Source organism: Carcharhinus amblyrhynchos, chromosome 15 (genome assembly GCF_965287045.1).
Source record: "Carcharhinus amblyrhynchos chromosome 15, sCarAmb.v2.hapA, whole genome shotgun sequence".
In the NCBI taxonomy this organism is placed as follows: Eukaryota; Metazoa; Chordata; class Chondrichthyes; order Carcharhiniformes; family Carcharhinidae; genus Carcharhinus; species Carcharhinus amblyrhynchos.
Window position 1 is genome coordinate 55839661 of NC_137338.1, and position 21619 is coordinate 55861279.

Below are 21619 nucleotides of genomic sequence, written 5' to 3' on the forward strand. Positions count from 1 at the left end.
ACATTCTGCTCTTTGACATTGTTTCTTTCTGCTGTGTGTAAGAGTTTGATAAAATAACGTGAGCTATGTTTGTGGTACAGTCAAGATCATTTTTTGCGGTTACGACCAGGCTTACATTCAACACACACTGCAGACATTTAACAGGTAAAAAATGTTTTTTTTTGTGTACTTCAGTAGTAGTCATTTCCTTTCTCTTAATAAGATTCCTGTAAGTGATCTTTTTATGTGATTGCCTGTGTACATGGAAGTACATTTGATCCTTTAACTAATACTATAATTAGGTAATAGCACAATAAAATAATGTAGAATTCTGTAATGAGATATGGGGAGAAGTCATGCGTATCTTTGTGACCATTCTTTTCAAAGTGCTTGGACATTTTTATACCAATGAAAGCTAGTCAGAAACAAGATTGATCATAAGATTGCGTCCATAAGCAAGTTAAATTTTCTAGTTGTTTTTAGAATCTGTGCAAGGTAGATAGTTCTGCGGACAAGAGAGAAACAGACAACCTGAACTGATTTCCTCATACTACCCGTCTGTAAGCAGAAGATGATTTGAATTCATTTTTAAAAGAATGGGTGTTGGCATGTTTTCCCAATCCCTTGGTTTATGTGATCTAAATTTAAGAATAATCCATAAGCAATTTGAGTTAGGATTAACTGAGAAAGTTGGATTTTTTTACACATTCAAAGGCTGGAAAAAGGAGTAAAAGCAAAATACTGCGAATGTTGGAATCTGAAACCAAAAGAGAAAACGCTGGAAAATCTCAGCAGGTCTGGCAGCACCTGTAAGAAGAGAAAAGAGCTGACCTTTCGAATCTAAGCGACCCTTTGACAAAGGGACACGCTTCCCATTCTGCACATAAAGACACAATAAAAGGTGGGGGTAGAAAAATTAGTTTAACATTATAAAGACCACCAAAGCAATGAATATCAGTTGAAGTTAAAAAGGCAGCCTCACCATGAGCCCCAAAACTGCAGTGTTAAAACTGTCCAAACAGCCAGGGACATTCATCATGTAATATGGCCAATAATCATTAATTGCAGTTTAACAATTTCTTTCTATGCTCCTGGTCAGGATTCCATTATCCCTCCTTAGGAAAGAGATGAATTAATCATTAACATCTCTTCCAATACAACGGGTTTCGATCTTTCTCTTGTGGGATAGATCAGGATGTGCGGGGAGCCAGTTCATCTGCACTTCCACTGCTCACATTACTTACACAGGGTTTGTACAATGAAATATGAAATTCCAGAAGCTGAAAAAATAATTCTATTGTCTGTCCTTGGCATAATGTATTGGGTTAGTGCCGGCAAACTGCCCGGGCATGTCCCTCTCCCAACAGGGGGAATCCAGTCAACTGAATCTCATCTTGAAAACCTGGGGTGAGGTTTCAGTATTCGGTGAGGGGGTATCATGTGGCGGAGATGGGGACTTGATAATCACACTAAAAGTTATTTAAATCCATTAAAATGTGTTTCTTGCCCTTCATGGGTGTGAACCCCGTGACGTCACTGGCTGTGGCGATGGAAACTTGGGAACACAATCTCTCCACATTTCCTGATTCTCTGTAGACTTTCCGCCTATGTCAGTGATCCCTCGGACCACTATTGCAAGGCTCAGAATCACATTCCATGCCATGGTGGTGGCAAATTCCAGCCGACAGCTGGTTTCACTATTTGTATCAATTGTCAGCTAGTGTTTCCCACTTGTCATGATTGATGTTGATGCCTCTTTTGATAGCATCCTTGAATTGAAGCCTTGCCACCCACCTGGTCTCTTGGCACCTCCATGTATAGCATATCCTTGGGGATGTGGCTGTCTCACATCGTGTGTACATGTCCAAACCAATGAAGCATACTTTGCGTGATTAGTGCTAGCATGCTCGGCATGTTTACCCTAGAAAGGACCACTTGATTGGCTACTTTGTCTTTTCCATGTGATGCCAATGTTGCTTGGAGATACTGGAGATTGACATTATTGAATCTTTTTTCTTGGAGGTGTTAGTTGTCCAGGCTTTGCTGTCTACAGCAATGTGCTGAGCACACAGATCTTATAGATAAGCATCAATATTCTGTGAATCAGTTTGTTGTTTCTTCATGCTTTTTATTTTAGTTGACTAAGTTGGTGGATGTCATTTCAATGCATGTGCTGAGCTCTTCATCAAAAAAGAGATTGTCTGTCACTGTAGACTCAAATTTGCTAACTGCTTCCAGTAGTGTGTTGAGTCTGATCACAAGTGGAGACACAATACCTTGTTCCATGACTACAGTTTTCTTGGTAATAATGGTGATTGAAAACTATCTCCACGCTGGCTTCTGCTAGACTATAACACCCAATCTACTACTATGTGGTTCTTGCAACACACGAAGTACTGCCCCTACTCAACCACCCGTTGCTTGCAAAATTCAGACATAGGGGGTGATTTTATCGTTGTGTTGCACTGGTCTTTGGGTGTGGCGTGGTGGTAAAGTGGGGCATAAAGCACTTAGCTGATTGGTGCCAGTTTTCATGACCAGCGCCATTTTATGAGCGCCAGATTTCCAGTGTAGTCAGCCTCTCACCGGAAGTGGGTGAGAAGCAGGTCATTGTATGGAAAGTTATTTAAATGCTGTTTTACATCTGCTTAGTGAACCTGATGCTGGATCATCTGGGTTTGCACCCCCTTTATGACCTCACCACGACAGGTTCTCACCGGCAAGGAGTAGGCATGCTCTCCATGAACGGGGAGCAGTCGACATGGCCTCACTGGTGCAACTAGAGGCCATTGAGGCCTAAGGCAAGGGGAGGGGGTGTGCCTCTTGGGCAGTGCTAGACTGACAGTGGCATACTGGCACCTGAGCACTGCCCTCTGGGCACTTGGGCAATGCCCATCGGGTCATGCCACGGGGTGGGGCTAATGGGGAAGGTCTAATGGGGGCAAGGCCAGTAGGGGAAAGGGCCAGTGGGGGATGGGGCTAATAGGAAAGGGCCAATGGGGGCGGGGCTAATGGGGAGCGGGTCCGCTGCCACTCTGCAGCGATTGGTGGGGGGGAGGGTGGCAGGTCAGTGATTGGTGGAGGTGGGAGGGAGTCTGCGATTGGTGTGGGTGGCGGGTGGAGTCAACAGACCTGTACCTTGGGCTGTGGACCCCCATGATTGCGGAGGGGCGGGATAGTTGCTTGGGGCTGTCTTTTCTGTTAAACTCCTGCTACTGCTAATGCGCATGTGCAGCATCAGAGGCCTGCTTATGCGCACTACCTCCCTCTGCAGACTTTCTGGCACGTTAAGCCCTGTCTGTAGGCTTCTACAGCGAGCAACAGGCTCACTCAGAATGTTGCAGGCAGAGGGCGTTGGGAATGGGGCCTGAAAACATGTCTAAAAGTTTCAAGTCCACCCAGCACTTACACAAAAAAAAGATAAAATTGCCCCTATAGTGTCCAACATTAGACAAGATTTTGCTCTTACTAAACAACCTTGATTGTACATTAACAACCAATTGAAGATGATCAGCTGGGCTTGCAATGTGGCTCTGTTTACAGATAGAAGTGACGTATTTTCATTCAAAAGGCCCTAACCTTTGCAAATAGAGAGATCACGTCCATGCATTGTGTCTTTTTCGACTAAACTAGAGCATCGGGGCCAGCCACTCCCTCGTGAATTTCCCGTGGCAATACTTTGACCAATCAGGGTCAACACACCTGGTTTAAATTTACACAAATGTTTGGTAATTAACTTAAAGTCAAGTGCCGGTTTTAACATGTTGACGCAAAAGTGGAAGCAGCTGGCCTTGCTGCTGCCCAGTGAAGTTTATTTATTAGTCACAAGTAGACTTACATTAATATTGCAATGAAGTTACTGTGAAAATCTGCTAATTGCCACACTCCGGCCCCTATTTGAGTATACTGATGGAGAATTTAGCAACGCACCTAACCGACACATCTTTCGCACAATGAGAGGAAACTGGAGCACCCAGAGGAAACTCATTCAGACACAGGGAGAACGTGCAGACTCTGCACAGACAACGACCCAACCCGGGAACTGAACCCAGGCCACTGGCACTGTGAGGCAGCAGTGCTAACCACTGTACCACTGTCGAGTCAGTCAGACCTGAAGGATTTGGGGAAGAAGACCCACAAAAGATGCTGCTGTGTTAAACAAGAGAAAATTACTGTTTTCTGGTTAAACACCAAGCAAAGTGCTGGTGAGGGTGGATTCCTGGTTCAAAGAAACAAAGTTTCTTGAAAATTAAAGGCCAAGGAGCCAGCAGAGCGAACCTTGATGCTGGAAGTCCAGTCAACTGTGTTCAGAAGATTGAGTGAACGGCATTTTATTTGAAAGGACACTGGAAGATCCACCCTGGTAGATCATGAAGAAGAGATCCTCGTTAAAGCCAGGAGAAGTTTGAGACTTTAAACACAAGATTACATTTCTGCTGAGATTACAGTGTAATGCATGAATATTGTATGGAATTTTCACTTGTGTTAAGAAACTAACGCAGAATTACTTTTCTGTAGTTTAGTGTATTAATTGCCTACTAAGTAATGTTTGTCCTCTGTTGATTTTATGTGATTATTATAGTAAAAATTTTAAAATGATGAAATATTATCATATGATCCTTTGAGATGGTCACTGGGAAATTGATATCTCTTTTTAAAAGTTGTCAGTCTTTACAGGAACTGTAACAATACCTATCTGTGGCAAAATTTATTAGCCAATTAAATGCCCATTCTACAAGTTTTAAAATGTCTTTTTGCAACTTGTTGCAGCACTGACTGTTTCCCCCCAATTAGAACTAATTGATCCAAATAATTAATGGAAGTAAATGATAGTGAATCCAGCAGTGATCCCTTGTGCAATTCCACTTTCTGTCTTTTGCTTTCCCAAATTCCGACCCTTTACTGCTAATGTCTGTTTTGTAGCCAGCTAGCTATCTGGTACTCATACTCTGACTCTGCAAGCTCAACATTATCCATTTCTTTATTATGTAGTGCCTTACTGAAGGATTTTTGGAAGGATTGCTTTTATAATTCAATGTAAAGTCTGCTTATGACTTTGGCATTCTTTTCAAACTGAAATGAAACTTGCAACCCCATTTTCTCTTCATTACAGAAAACGTGGACACCACAATTTCATCTGGTATGAAGCAAGCCTGTTAGAGTCATAGAGGTTTACAGCAGGCCCTTCGGCCCAACTTATCTATGCCATCCTTTCTTTGTTAATACCCCTAAGCTAATCCCAATTGCCTGCATTTCACCTATATCCCTTTATACCCATTGTACCAATGTAACTATCTAAATGCTTTTTAAGGGACAAAATTGTACCCGCCTCTACTTCTACCTCTGGCAGCTTGTTTCAGACACACACCACCTTCTCTCCCCTCTCACCTTAAACCTATGCCCTCTAGTTTTAGACTCCCCTACCTTTGGGAAAAGGTATTGACTATGTAGCTGATCTATGCTCCTCATTATTTTATAGACCTCTATAAGATCACCCCTCAGCCTCCTACACTCCAGAGAAAAAAGTCCCAGTCTGTCCAACTTCTCCTTAAAACTCAATTCATCAAGTCCCGGTAGCACCTCAGTAAATCTTTTCTGCACTCTTTCTAGTCTAATAATACCCTTTCTATAATAGAGTGACCAGAATTGCACACAGTATTCGAAGTTTGGCCTTACCAATATCTTGTACAACTTCAACAAGATGTCCCAACTCCTGTATTCAATATTCTGATCGAAACCAAGCATGCTGAATGCCTTTTTCACCACTCTATCCACCTGTGACTCTACTTTCAAGGAACTATGAACATGTACCCGTAGATCTCTTTGTTCTGTAACTCTCCATAACGCCCTACCACTAACTGAGTAAGTCCTGCCCTGGTTCAATCTACTGAAATGCATCACCTTGCATTTGTCTAAATTAAACTCCATCTGCCAATCATCAGCTCACTGACCCAACTGATCAAGGTCCTGTTGCAATCCAGACTCCAGACATGCCTGTTCCAGTGCTCCTCTGATTGCTTACAGTCCTCAATTCTCAAATTCAGCTCAATCAAAACTATGCTGCTTAGCTGCTCTAAATCATCTTGAGTCCCCTGATAACGCAAATTTAAAATTGATTGTTATTATATTCAAATACTTAAAAAAGGGGGCATCTCGGTATTTCTGCCTCTCAGCACCAAGGACCCAGGTTCAAATCTTGGCCTGGGTCATTGTCTGTGCAAAGTCTGCACGTTCTCCCTGTGTTTGCATGGGTTTCCTCCGGGTGCTCTGGTTTCCTCCCACATGTTAGGTACATTGGCCATGCTAAATTCTCCATTAGTGTACCTGAACAGGTGACAGGATGTGGCAACTAGGGGATTTTCACAGTAACTTCATTGCAATGTTAATGTAAGCCTACTTGTGACACTAATAAAAAAACTTAACAATTTACCCCTATCTCTGAACTCACTTCTGGCTCTAGGCCCTTTTGCTTCTCGCCCATTGTTTGCCTTCTGCTATTTAGACCCACACTCTGGAGTTCAATCTTTAAGCTCACCTGCCACTAAATTATTTACATTGCCTTGCTCCCATGCTTTAAGATCCTCCTTGAAATCCATCTCCTTGACAAAATCTTGCTTAACGCCCTCCTAATATTTTTAGATTTTTTTTGAATGAGCATATGTGAAGCACCTTGAGATATGTTATGAGATATGTGAAGCACCTTGAGATATGTTATGTACACTTGAGATAGTGTACATTCACACTATGTGAATGTACACTACTATGTTGAAAAAATGTCAGAAGAGCTAGACCGATTGGCTAGACCAGGGGATTTTCAGAGTAACTTCATTTGCAGTGTTAATGTAAGCCTACTCGTGACACTAAGAATTAAACTTTAAAAACTTGATGTTTGGGTAAAGACTTATATTTGAAATGCAGTCAGCACTACACGTCCAATCTGACTTTCTATATTCAGGTAACTCCTGCCATGAGGCAATCTCTTTAAGCTGCCATCTTAGAATCAGTTCAATAAGGACCTCTTGCTGGGAGGACACTAAAGAAGCTCTGCAGTCTTTAAACACAGGACAGTCAGAACCGTTATTCCTTTTTTCAGATGCAAGTGGAACTTTTTCAAATGAAAAACATGTTCCGTTACCATATGTTTTGCTTAGTCTCCATTTATAGTTTTGTAAAAACTATACAGACAGTTATATTTTGAGTTTTGTGCTTTTTTTTTGTTTTCCAGCTGAGGTGGTCTATTTTGAAGAGCTGAAGCAGATGATTGCAAAAAATAATATCCAACTTTATGATGTGCGACAGCCAGAAGAGGTGGCTGAGGGCAAGATTCCCACTTCCATCAACATTCCCTGTAAAATAGAGTTTCATTGTTCTATGTCAATTAATTATTCCATACTTATACCTTAATGATTAAGGTTAAGATCTAATTATGCTCTATTCCCCAAACCCACTGATTTTGATCTTGCTTTTTACAGTAGGTCAGGTTGAGACTGCCCTTAAGATGGATGCTGGGCCATTTCAGGAGACATATAATTCTCAGAAGCCAAAAAAGGAGGACTCTAACATTGTCTTTCACTGCCGGTCTGGTAAAAGAAGCCTGACTGCCTTAGAAACAGCTCGGAATCTGGGATATTCTAAGTACGTACAGTTCGAAAACATTACAAAATATCAGGCCCAGAAAAATCATTTTCTACAATGGAGTCTGTAACAGATATAGAAACCTGCAATTCTTTTCATGATAAGTGATGATATTTGCTAAATAATTTCAAAGATGCATGCCTCTGCTAAAATAGAAAACAAAGGAATTTCATGCAGATATTAAGCATTTGTTCGTTATTAATCAGGAAGCATATGACCTCATGTTATTATTTGTGCCTCTTGGCGAGGAGAATACGAAAGGTTATGCCGAAAGAGCATTTCCATCTTTGAGGAAACAAGAACAGTTTATTGCCTTCTTGATGCAGTTATCTCTCCTTTTCTGAGCTATCTGCTCAACTGATTCAGGTGGGTGTTAAAGATCAGATGGCACAATTCAATAGAAGAGCACAGAATTCTCCTAGGGGTCTGGTTTAAAAAAAAATCCTCCTTCTACTAACATGCTAAAACAACTTGAATAATTATTCTTACTGCTATTTGTTGATAAAATGCTTGCCACGTTTATAGATTTTACAATGGTAACCATAAAATCTCACCCTCCTGTGTAGCAATGCCTTGGTATGTTTATGGGAGATATGATCAGGCGCTATTTGAATGCAAGTTCTTCATCTTTTGTCAGTGTATATGTATGCAAGTTGTTCCCACCTTTATATTTCAGACCACTGCCAGTTAAAATCGAAGAGAATAATAAGGCAGAGTACTGCAGATGTTGGAAATTGGAAATAAAAAGATCAAAAAGGACCTGGTCTTCCTTTAGTCCAAATTCCAGAGGATAACATTTGTCATGGAACAAATATGTAATTTTGGTCAGTAGTAAGAAGGATCCAGTTTCTGCCTGGTTCTAATTGATATTGACCTAAAGTTAAAAAGAAAAGGGAAGTGCAAGCCAGCTTTATGAGACTGATGTCTAACCTGCTTCAGCATCATTACCAATGGCCTGAGACTGATAACATTGCACACACACACATAGGAATTCAGTTGATGAAAGGTCACCACCTGTAACTCTTGTTTGTCTCTCCACAGATGCTGACAAACCTCTGAATTGTTTCTGTTTTTATTTCAGATTTCTAGAATCTGCTGTATTTTGCCTTTGAATTCAGCAACAGTTGTTTGAAATAAATAATGGCTATTTAAATCTATAATAACAACAATTAATTGTTATCTGTTCAGACTGTTGCCATTGGTCAGTTCAGTGGGTATGTATCTTGTTGAGCGTATTGAAAGCCATTGCCTGGCGCACAGGGAGACCCACGGGTGGAATGCATGATGCCTTTTTGGCTGCCAATAGTTTGTGATAGCAATAGTGGAAAGGTAGAGATATCCCTGGAGTACAAAGGTTGAGGAAGATACGTGGAACCCAACAATAAATTTACCATGGTTGGAGAGATTGTTTCCATGAGGGATGAGATGGAATTGTTGGGAGTGATGGGGATGCAAGAGTAACAGGTGGATGGCATGGGGCTGGGATGGCATGGGAGGAATGGAATGGCACAGGAAGGAGGGGCTCATGGGAAAGGTATCATGGGGGGGTGGATAAGACGTTGGAATTGGTTAAGTATGACAAAGTGGCAGGGCAATGTAGAACATAGAACATTACAGCGCAGAACAGGCCCTTCGGCCCACAATGTTGCACCGACCAGTTAAAAAACAATGACTCTCTAACCTAAACCAATCCCTTTCCATCCATAAACCTATCCACGGATCTCTTAAACGCCCCCAAACTAGGCGCATTTACAACTGCAGCAGGCAGGGCATTCCAATCCCTCACCACCCTCTGGGTAAAGAACCTACCCCTGACATCCGTCCTATAACTACCCCCCCTTAATTTAAAGCCATGCCCCCTCGTGCTAGCTTTCTCCATCTGAGGAAAAAGGCTATCACTGTCCACCCTATCTAAACCTCTAATCATCTTATATGTTCAATAAGATCCCCTCTTAGCCGCCTTCTTTCTAGCGAAAACAACCCCAAATTCCTCAGTCTCTCCTCATAGGACCTCCGCTCCATACCAGGCAACATCCTGGTAAACCTCCTCTGCACCCTCTCCAAAGCCTCCACATCCTTCCTATAATGTGGGGACCAGAACTGCACACAATACTCCAAGTGCGGCCACACCAGAGTTGTGTACAGTTGTAACATGATGCTGCAACTCCTAAATTCAATCCCCCTACCAATAAACGCCAAGACACCGTATGCCTTCTTAACAACCTTATCTACTTGATTCCCAACTTTCAGGGATCTATGTACACATACACCTAGATCCCTCTGTTCATCCACACTATTCAGAGTCCTCCCGTTAGCCCTATACTTGACACATCTGTTATTCCTACCAAAGTGAATTACCTCACACTTCTCTGCATTAAACTCCATCCGCCACCTCTCGGCCCAGCTCTGCAACCTGTCTAAGTCTCCCTGCAAACTATGACACCCTTCCTCACAATCTACCACACCTCCGACTTTGGTGTCATCAGCAAATTTACTAATCCACCCAACTATACCCTCATCCAGATCATTAATAAAAATTACAAACAGCAGTGGCCCCAAAACAGATCCCTGAGGCACACCACTCGTAACCGAACTCCATGACGAATACTTACCATCAACCACCACCCTCTGCCTCCTATCTGCTAGCCAATTCCTGATCCAATTACCTAGATTACCCCCAATCCCATACATCTGCATTTTCTGCAGAAGCCTTCCATGGTGAACCTTATCAAATGCCTTACTAAAATCCATATATACCACGTCAACTGCCTTACCCCCATCCACCTCTTTGGTCACTTTCTCAAAAAACTCAATAAGGTTAGTAAGGCATGACCTACCCGCTACAAAACCATGCTGACTATCTCCAATCAATTCATTACTCTCCAAATAACTATAAATCCTATCCCTAATAATTTTTTCCAAAACCTTGCCCACAACAGAAGTAAGACTCACCGGTCTGTAATTCCCGGGGAAGTCTCTGTTCCCCTTCTTAAACAATGGGACAACATTCGCTATCCTCCAATCTTCCGGCACTATACCTGAGACCAACGACGACCTGAAGATCAGAGCGAGAGGCTCTGCAATCACCTCTCTTGCCTCCCAGAGAATCCTAGGGTAAATCCCGTCTGGCCCAGGGGACTTATCTATTTTTAAACCCTCAAGAATATCCAGCACATCCCCCTTATCAACTGCAACACTGTCTAGTTTACACCCCTGCAACCCAGTGTTCTCCTCAGCTACATTTATGTCCCCCTGCGTGAACACCGAAGAGAAATATTGGTTCAATGCCTCTCCAATCTCTTCCGGTTCCACACACAACTTCCCTCTGCTGTCTGTAACTGGCCCTAATCTTGCCCTAACCAACCTTCTGTTCTTAACATACCTATAGAACGCCTTAGGATTCTCCTTAATCCTATCAGCCAAAGTCTTCTCATGTCCTCTTTTAGCCCTTCTTAACTCACTCTTCAACTCCCTCCCAGCCAATCTAAAGCTTTCTAGTGCACTACCTGAGCCCTCAAGTCTCATCCGAACATAAGCCTCCTTTTTCTTTTTAACCAACTTTTAATCAACTTTTTTAGTGCACCACGGTTCCCTAGCTCGACCAATTCCTCCTTGCCTGACAGGGACATACCTATCAAGGACTCGCAGTAGCTGCTCCTTGAAAAAACTCCACATTTCGGACGTTCCCAGTCCCTGTAGTCTCCTAGTCTAACCTATGCTTCCTAATTCTCTCCTAATAGCCTCATAATTACCCTTCCCCCAGCTAAAATTACTGACCCGAGGTTCATGCCTATCCCTTTCCATCACTAAGGTGAACGTAACCGAATTGTGGTCACTATCACCAAAATGCACACCAACTTCCAAGTCTAGCACCTGGTCTGGCTCATTTCCCAGCACCAAATCCAATATAGCCTCACCTCTAGTTGGCCTATCTACATACTGAGTCAAAAAACCTTCCTGCACGCTTTGTACAAAAACTGACCCCTCTAACGAGCTAGAGCTATAGCAATTCCAATCAATATTAGTAAAGTTAAAGTCCCCCATAACAATTACCCTATTACTTTCACTCCTAACCAGGATTGTCTCTGCAATCCTTTCCTCAACCTCTCTAGAACTTTTAGGAGGTCTATAAAAGACTCCCAACAGGGTGACCTCTCCTCTCCTTTTTCTAATCTCCGCCCATACTACCTCAACAGACAAGTCCTCATCAAACTTCCTCTCTGACACTGTGATACAGTCCTTGACTAATAATGCTACCCCTCCCCCCCTTCTACCTCCTTCTCTACTCCGACTGAAGCATTTGAACCCCGGGACCTGCAACAACCATTCCTGACCCTGCTCTATCCATGTCTCTGAAATGGCCACAACATCAAAGTCCCAGGTACTGATCCACGCTGCAAGTTCATCCACTTTATTGCGAATACTCCTTGCATTAAAGTATACGCATTTCAGACCCTGCTCTGCCCCACCCCCACGATGCCGTGCATTGCAGTCCCCATCTATGCCCCCCTCACTTTCACCCCCTCTACTCAGGATCCCACCCCCCCCTCCGAATCAGTTTAAACCTCCCTGCATAGCCTTTGCAAATTTACCCCCCAGGATATTGGTTCCCCTCTGATTCAGGTGTAGACCATCACTCTTATAGAGGTCCCACCTTCCCCAGAATGAGCCCCAATTGCTCAAGTACCTGAACCCCTCCCTCCTGCACCATCCCCTCAGCCACGAGTTCAAACTTTTCCTCTCTCTATTCCGCTCTAAACTATCCCGTGGCACAGGCAAGAGCCCGGAGATAACCACTCTTTCTGACTTGGCCTTTAGTTTCCACCCCAACTCCATAAATTTCTGCTTAATATCCCCTTCCCTTAACCTCCCTATGTCATGCATCCCCACGTGAACTATGACTTGGGGTTGATCTCCCTCTCCCCTAAGAGTCCTGAATACCCTTTCCGATACATCCTGGACCCCAGCCCCTGGGAGGCAACACACCAGCCCTGAGTCCCTACCATTACTTCCGACTCTCCTATCCGTCCCCCTAACTGTGGAGTCCCCAATCACTAGGCCCAATCTTTTACATCCCCTAACCACCTGAGCTTTCACAATAGGCTCACCCCCAGAGACCTGCTCCCTTTGGCTATCTCCAGTTGATTCCTCCTCAACTGTAGCCTCCAGGACCGAAAACCTATTTTGGAGGGGAACAGCCCTAGGGGATTGTCCCCCCAATTGCTTCTTTCCCCTCTTCCTGGCATTTACCCAAGACTCATTTCTAGGAGTGACTATCTCCTTATAACTCCTATCAATGTCCGCCTCCGCCTCCCGAATTATGCGGAGTTCCTCTAATTCCAACTCCAGCTCCTTAACACGCTCCTCCAGAAGCTGCAATCGAACACACTTCCTACAGGTAAAATCACCAGAAACACTACTGGAGTCCCTCACCACATACATCCCACAGGAGATGCAGCTTACTGCCTGAACTGCCATCCCTGAAACAATTACCAGCAGAAAAAAAAATATTAAAAAAAAACTTCCCACACACTTATAATTAGGTTAGAGGAGGTGGGAGGGTGGGATTCTCTACCAGTGTAGAGGATCGGGTATCCTCTCTGCGCTAATTTATAGGGTCAGGGACCCGAGAAAAAAAACTACAACTACCGGTAAGCGTCCTAGTGACGACTTCCGGTTTCTAACTAATTTTTAAAAAAAACCACCGCTACTCGCGACTTTAAACTAGAAATAAAAAGTTAAAAAATATAAACAGAAAATGTACCTTTCTTGCGACCTCCTCACACGCCCAAAAATCGCTGCCTCTCGATGCTGCTCCTCAGGAACAATGAGGCCGATACTCGGAGGTAGGTGCTTATAGAACCGAGAAAAAAAACTACAACTACCGGTAAGCGTCCTAGTGACGACTGTATTATTCAAAAGCTATTCTTTGTGCTAAAAATGAGGATTCTAGATTTGAATCAAAAGATTTCAGTAAAAGCCATAGACAAAGAAGATGATAACAGTCTATATCCTCCAAAGTTGGTCCCAGATGTCTTAGTAAATTTTAGGACTTTTATCTCTTACTCTCAAAATCCATCAACCATCCTCTGCTGTCCAGTTACCATTGCCGCAGTGACAATAGTACACAGTATATACTATCTACAATATGCACTTCAGCAATTCACCAGGACATGGGCAGCAGATACATGGGAACACCACCACCTGCAAGTTCCTCTCCAAGCCACACACTATCCTGACTTGGAAACATATCACTGTTCCTTCGCAGTCGCTGAGTTAAAATCCTGCACATGGACTACAGCGTTTCAAGAAGGCAGCTCACCACCACCTTCTCAACGGCAACTGTAGATGGACGATAAATGCGAGCCAGCTAGCAATGCTTGTGTCCCAAGAATGAATTTAAAAAACTGGACTAGTCATGCGGAGACTCAAGTTTGAATCCCACTGTGGCAGATAATGAAATTTGATTTCAGTAAAAATCTGGAATTAAAAGTAATAATAATCATGGAATCATTGTTGATTGTCATAAAAATTCATCTGGTTCACTAATGTCCTTTAAGGAAGGAAATCTGGTCTGTCCTTCATATAACTCCAGTTCCACAGCAATGTGGTTGACTCTTAACTGCCCCCCTGAAATATCCTAGCAAGCCATTCAGTTCAAGGGCAATTAGGGATGGGCAATAAATGTTGCAACCCAGCATTCAATAAAAAAAACTAAGTGGATCAAGTGATATTGGGATAGTGCAGGAGCTGAAGTGGAAGGTCAGCCATAAACTTACTGAGTAGCAGAGGAGGCTGAATGGGCCATTTCTTATGATCTTAACCACACTATTATACGGGTTTAACAGATGGGATATACTAAATGCTGATGATGCACAGTGACATCAGTTAATCATGTGTTAGACTCTTTTTCTTTCATTCTCCTGAGATAGGGAGATTGGAATCATGTTCAGGAACTACATGTCCACTGCTTAACATGTTGAGATGTAGTACCAATAAACAAGTGTTGAACAGAAACCAGACTACGTCTGAAGTCTGTCTAAGAACAAAGTTCTATGCCTAAAGTCCAAAGTAGAAGCATCCATCTCAGAACATGATGGCAGCTGTGGTATCGCTGTAAAAGATACACCAATATTACTGAATGAACCCCAGAGTGGAAAAACCTTTGAAAGCAGCTTGAAAAATGTTGGCAGAAGAAGGAGAAAATTCATTACAAAGCATTATATGAGGCTCTTGCCCTTTGTGGGTGTGAACCTAATTACATCACTGGTGAAGGGCAGCAGAAATTGGAAATCGCTATCTTACTGGTGAGCTTCACCATTTCCAGGTTTCGCTGGATCTAGAGCCCCTGCTGCCATTCTCATGGGTTCAAGCTCACCCCTATGTCTTTAATTATTTACACTACATTTCTGTACCTTCCTTTGTTACAACTGTAGACTCTACTGAATTCCAACTCCAATTCTTCCCTTCCCCAAGTCATAGTCCTGGGGATCCAAAGTTCCTCAGTATTTTCTGCTTTTATGGATGATGTTTTGGAAACTTGAAACCTTTCTTCCATATCTGGTATGGCAACATTTTATCAGCATTGCTGGGAAGCAGAGTGTTTGTTACAGGATGACTGAACTGCAAAGACAGTGAAGACTTTGTTACAAAAAACTGATACAAAAGGGAAGACTGAAGAGCATTGATCTTTGGATCTTCTGGGATTGAAGAGAACTCAGGACCTCTGGGGAAATGTTGCTCTCTTGAAGGGCACTGGGAAAAAGCTCAGAAGAGGAATGATCTTCAACCCCTGGAAAGAATGCCACAGCTTCTTCACAATGCCACAATCCTCAACTGCTGTATCAAAAACTGAAAAAACATTGAAGATTTTCAAAAAAAATTACCATAAGACTATCAAGAAATAGTAAGCAGTTTTACAACACCAAATAAAGCCGATCAGGTTTAGTTGGAATCATGAGCTTTTGGAGCACTGCTACCTCACTTCAGTGTGCCTCCTTCTTCTGTTAACGTTTTTCAAGCTGCTTTCAAAGATTTTTCCACTTTGGGGTTCATTCAGTAATATTGGTGTATCTTTTACAGCGATACCTCCACAGCTGCCATCATGTTCTGAGATGGATGCTTCTACTTTGGAATTTAGGCATAGGACTTGTTTCTTAGGCAGACTTAAGACATACTCTGGTTTCTGTTCAACATTTGTTTATTGGTACTACTTCTCAGCAGGTTACTTCTCAGTGGGCATGTTGTTCCTGAACATGATTCCAATCTCTCTATCTCAGGAGAGTGAAAGAAAAAGAGTCTAATGCATGATTGACTGATGTCACTGTGCATCATCAGCAACGTCATACATTTAGCATATCCCATCTGTTAAACCTGTATAATGTGTTGGCTGGACCCTAGCAGGAGCCTCATTGATGGGAATTCATTTATTTGTGGTGATGGGGGGAGCAGATGTGGGAATGGTGGGGATGCTGGAAATGTCTTTTTGGGATGGGTGGGTGAGAGGTGTCTGAAGCTGGCAATTTTCCAGGGGTTGGAGTTGGGTGCCAGTGATGGCTGTTTGGGGATTGGGGGTGGGGAGAAAGATATCCAATGCTGGTGATGAATGTTGATGGGGGAGGGGGTTGGAAGGAGAGAGGGGATGATGCTGACAATGATCGCAGAGGGGGAGAGATGCTGGCTTTTATTGTAGGAATGGGGGATGCCAACTTTGATTGTGGGGCATGGAGCAGCCCCTGAGACCTCCATGGTGGGGAGGTTTTTTTTTATCCTGTTCTCAATGCAGCTTGGCTTTGCTGATGTGCTCAGGCTCTGCCCGTGCGTGGAACAGCCCACCACCCCCACCATCCATTTCTTTGACAAGGTGTCAAAACACCTGATGAAAAGGCCTGCCTGCTTCTCTGGAGAGAAACATGTTGGTTTTCAGTCGGACCCAGCGCTTTGCCATTTTTTTGGTAAGAATCTGCCCATGGTTTCATGTTGTTTTTGAAAGTGGGGTAGTGTACTGAGGGCAGGTGTAGAATAACAGATGGGATATGCTAATATATAGTGAAGCTAGTGATGTACCACTGACATCAGTCAGTCATATGTTAGAGTGTCTCTTGAGAGAAGTCAAAATCATGCCTGGGAGTAACATGCCTACTCTGTAACTAAGATGATGAATGGGATGGATAGGATAGAGGTGGAGAGACTCTTCCCGCTCAGAAAGGACAGTAGGACTAGGGGGCACAGCCTCAAGATAAAGGGGGGGCGGTTTAGAACGGAGTTGAGGAGGAACTTCTTCACTCAAAGGGTGGTGAATCTCTGGAATTCTCTGCCCGTTGAGGTGGTGGAGGCTGCCTCGCTAAATATTTTTAAGACGCGGGTTGATGGGTTTTTGATAAGCGAGGGGATTAAGGGTTATGGGGAGAGGGCGGGAATGTGGAACTGAGCCACGACAGATCAGCCATGATCTTATTGAATGGCGGGGCAGGCTCGAAGGGCTAGATGGCCTACTCCTGCTCCTATTTCTTATGTTCTTATGTAACCTGTTTTGATGTTACATTAATACATGAGTGTTAAGCAGATATCAGAATATGTCTACAGTCTGTCTAAGAACCAAGTCCCATGCCTAGAATCCAACATAGAACACACTAGTGGAGCTTGTTATTTCATAGAAAGAAGCATTCAGAGTTTTTTATGTCTCACGGAGTATTAGTTGAACATCTTGGAGTTCAGGATTAAAGATCAATCTGATCTATGTAATTGTAACTGGTCATAGAGCAAAGATAAGCAAGAAAACAGAGATATTTCTATGAGGAAATGGTGATTAGAATGACATTGATCTGGACAATAATTTTAGTGCCTAATGTAATAAAGTTAGCCAAAAGGGATCAAATAACAATAGTACAGAGGGATATTTATGAAGATACACTGCCAATAAAACTAGTTCTCAACGGATTCAATAACAGTTAGATCAGAAAGTCTTAGTTGCACAAAGTATCTTTGAGGGGATTCAAGATTTTTGATTTGATTTATTATTGTCACATGTATTAACATACAGTGAAAAGTATTGTTTCTTGCATACTATACAGACAAAGCATACCATTCATAGAGGAGGAAACAAGAGAATGCAGAATGTAGTGTTACAGTCATAGCTAGGGTGTAGAGAAAGATCATTTTAATGTAAAGTAAGTCCATTCAAAAGTCTGACAGCAGCAGGGTAGAAGCAGTTCTTGAATCAGTTGGTACGTGACTTCAGACTTTTGTTTGAAAGAAGGTGGAAGAGAGAATCTCTGGAGTGCGTGGGGTCCTTAAGTATGCTGGCTGCTTTGCCGAGACAGCGGAAGTGTATACGGTGTCAATGGGTGGGAGTCTGGTTTGCATGATAGATTGGGCTACATTCACAACCTTTTGTAGTTCCTTGCAGTTTTGGGCAGAGCAGGAGCCATACCAAACTGTGATACAACCAATGCTTTCTATGACACTTTCAAAGAATGCTTTCTATGGTGCGTCTGTAAAAGTTGGTGAAAGTTGTAGCTGACATGCCAAATTTTCTTAGTCTTCTGAGAAAATAGAGGCATTGATGGGCTTTCTTAATTATAGTGTTGGCATGGGGGGACCAAGACCGGTTGTTGGTGATCTGGACACCTAAAAACTTGAAGCTCTCGATCCTTTCTACTTTGTCCCCATTGATGTAGACAGGAGCATGTTCTCCTTTATGCTTCCTGAAGTTGATGACAATTTCCTTTGTTTTGTTGATATTGGGGGAGAGATTATTACTGCCACACCAGTTCACCAGATTTTCTATCTCATTCCTGTACTCTGTCTTGTCACTGTTTGAGATCCTTTATGGTGGTGTCGTCAGCAAACTTGAAAATTGAATTGAAGGGGAATTTAGCCACACAGTCATTGGTGTATAAGGAGTATAGTATGGGGCTGAGAACACAGCCTTGTGGGGCACTGGTGTTGAGGATGATCAGATAAATCATGCATATTTATCTGTGAAATGCAACTTTGAAGCAAGCAAACTGTGCTGTATAAGGGAGTATGAGTTTCTTGAATTAGTTGGCATGCTCAAAAGGTACAGAGAGTGAAAGCTACTCCTTTATGTGTATTGGATTGTTTACTTATATTGTGTATGAATTAAGTCTGTTTCATGTGTTACACTACCAATGTGTCACAGTTGAATTGTGTTGTGAACCTTACAAATTACCTTACAATTAACAGTTGACTCAACAATATTTAAGTCATTGCCATCGAGTATCCAAATGTTATGACATTAGTCCAATAATTTGAACCCAAATATAATGAAAATTCAATGAAAACTATCTTTTTACCTCTGAAATAAAGCTAGTAGAGTTGCTGAAATCTTACAATGTGCTTACAGTGTGTCACAACTCATTTAAACGAAAGGAAAGAACCTGCATTTATTTAGTGCTTTTCATGTCCTTAAGAATGTCCAAATGTATTTTAGAGCCAATCAAGTATTTTTGAAATGCAGTCACAATTGTAACATTGACAAATTTATTTTGTGAGGTGGAGATCAATGTTTCTGGGTTCCGCCGGAATTTCTGCCCTGTGTCGCCTTCAAAATTCCCGTCACCAGCAAGCTCAATGAACTTTGGAGCCATTAGCTGTGCTAACCAGACACAATTAAAAGTCTAATATGGAAAAGTTCAAAGCGATGGACTTGTAGCTTAGAAGCTAGATAGCTGAATATTTACATCAATTGCATCCTGAAATTCACTGCAAGTTTTTATATCATATGCATCACTTTATCTATATTTTGATTCTAGAGCTCGTCACTATCAAGGAGGCTACATTGAATGGGTGGAGCGTGAAGGACTTGGCAAATGACCTTGAATTTTCCACCATCAAAATTTGAGGCCATCGTGAAATACAACGGCAGATCTGTGAGCTCTGATCCAATTGTTATTAAAGAGTTCCGTTTATTGAAATCACATCCTCAGCTTCTTGTGTGTGTTGAGGGAAATTATCTATCTTGATTTTGGCTTCACGGCATTGCAGAAGTCAGCTGATGGGAATCAGTCAAAATAGAGTAAACCAATCAGTCAAAATATTCTCTGCTTTCCCACCCTCATCTGATTGACTGCTTTTTAAAATTTCATGTAGCAAGGGCACCTGATCAAAACCAATGGACACTATTTTAATATGCACATCTAGGCCTAATCTGCCATATTAACATGATACCTGAGTGGGGGAGCAGTGAAGGATCCTTTACCAGCCCTTAGCTTGCGAAACCTCCGGGGTTCACTTGGTGCCGTCAGCAACTGTAGATCATTCTACAGGACACAACCGTGTGTGATCCTGGAGGAAACTCATCAGGACGTTAAAAAAAAATGCTTTGCTTCCCGCCATTTGTCTTTACCAGAAGTAAAAATATTAAAGATAGGAAATAACTGTTATATTGTCATTCAAGCATCATCCAACTGGGTAACAAGTCTTTTTTTCTTCCAATTGGTGCAGAAAGGCAGTGCATCACAAGAATGGATGAGTTGGCTGACTAATGGCTGGATGTGGGAACAAGTTGTGCTGAAATCTATGTACACTTTCAAATGATAAAGAATTGGCCAGACAGGCTTCCTGAGTTTAAACAAAGAATAAAATAAGACGTTACTTCCAGAATTTAAGAAAAACTAACTAGTTCACAATCAGAATTAAAGCATCACACATTCCCTGGGTCCATACGTGCACTGATGCAAATGATAGAACAAGCAAATAAATTTAAAGATGTTTTATGGCTTATGAAAAAATAAAGAAAGGAATATTTGATTAATTGTCCTTTGGTGATTGATTCCATGTTGTGGTCATTTTGTTCAGTTGCCTTACTGGGCACTGTTATATGGAGTAGATTTCAATGTTTTATTCCCAAAATATTTTGTTTGCATTAGGTTTCCTTCTCAGGTTCGTTACTCTGCAAATCCACACACAATACTTGTGAGAGAGGAAGTGAGAAAAGCAGTCTTCCTGCAGCTTTTTATTACAGCATTCGGTTTTCTCTGATCTCTCCAGCTTGGTAAACAATTCTTAGAAGTTCTGTTGGCTGTATATTTCAGAGGAATTTGATTACCATGTCTGTTGTAGCCATTGTTGCGTAGGACAGGATTGCATTTTGATTTTTATCTCAGAAACTTTGAAGAGTTTCAAGATAGTGTCTGTTCCCTTTCCACCCAATTTGAGTGAAATGCAAGTTGTATATTCTGGCTAGCTAGTAGTCCTCCATTGTCTTATGAGATTACAGTTTACTTTCTTTTAAATACAGCCAGTAAAAAGAGAATTAGAAATAGTATTTTTAAAACACATCTTCGTTAAAATGGTGACTACCATTGGTGCAGAATTCAATGCTTGCAATGCCAATGCATGTCAAGGAAAGTTGGTGAGACACTCTTTTTGGGGATGTCATTGCCTGACACCTGTGTAGCGCAAATATTACTTTCTACAGATTAACCTAAACCTGAATACTGTCAGGTCTTGCTGCAAGTGAGATAGACTGCTTTATTAAATGGAGAATTATAAATGGAACTGCACACTGTAATCATCACATTTTTAGCTCAGTGTTGATGAGGAGCATACTTGTCTCCAGGAAAGCTTGAAATCCATGCAGCAGGATGACATGAAGTAGGGAAAAGCAGAAAGGCAATGTAGGCCTTAACCTCAATACAGAGTCTACCTTCAAAGATGGAACTACCTGGAGATGATTGAGATCAAGTGCCACAAGAGACTGCAACTCCCCAAATGGTCACAGACATCTGTCCTCTTGCAGCAAGTCACCATGTTCTGCTAGTAGCTGTCAAGGTCACTGTGTCATTGAATTTCTTCTGATATTTATATTCCATATTCTTCCAATTCCTATTACCTATATCATTCTCACTGTCCATGATGTTCACATTTCCATCGTCATAATTGTTATTTCCATTGCCTTGATATTCCCAGTCCCAGTAAAATTCTCAGTGCCTGGGTAATCCCATTCCAGTATCATTCCCACTCTGTAATGTTGCCAGTG

The 21619-nt window shown here is 42.1% G+C and overlaps 1 protein-coding gene across 1 annotated transcript; it reads left to right on the forward strand.

Moving 5' to 3' along the window:
- LOC145353324 (thiosulfate:glutathione sulfurtransferase) lies at positions 1-20397 on the forward strand. Its single transcript, XM_080203975.1, has 4 exons — positions 1-144; positions 7205-7327; positions 7452-7614; positions 19392-20397. Exons 1-4 carry the CDS (start codon positions 66-68, stop codon positions 19450-19452), a joined length of 426 nt encoding a protein of 141 aa, XP_080060101.1. The 5' UTR covers positions 1-65; the 3' UTR covers positions 19453-20397.
- The last annotated feature ends 1222 nt before the right edge of the window (positions 20398-21619 follow it).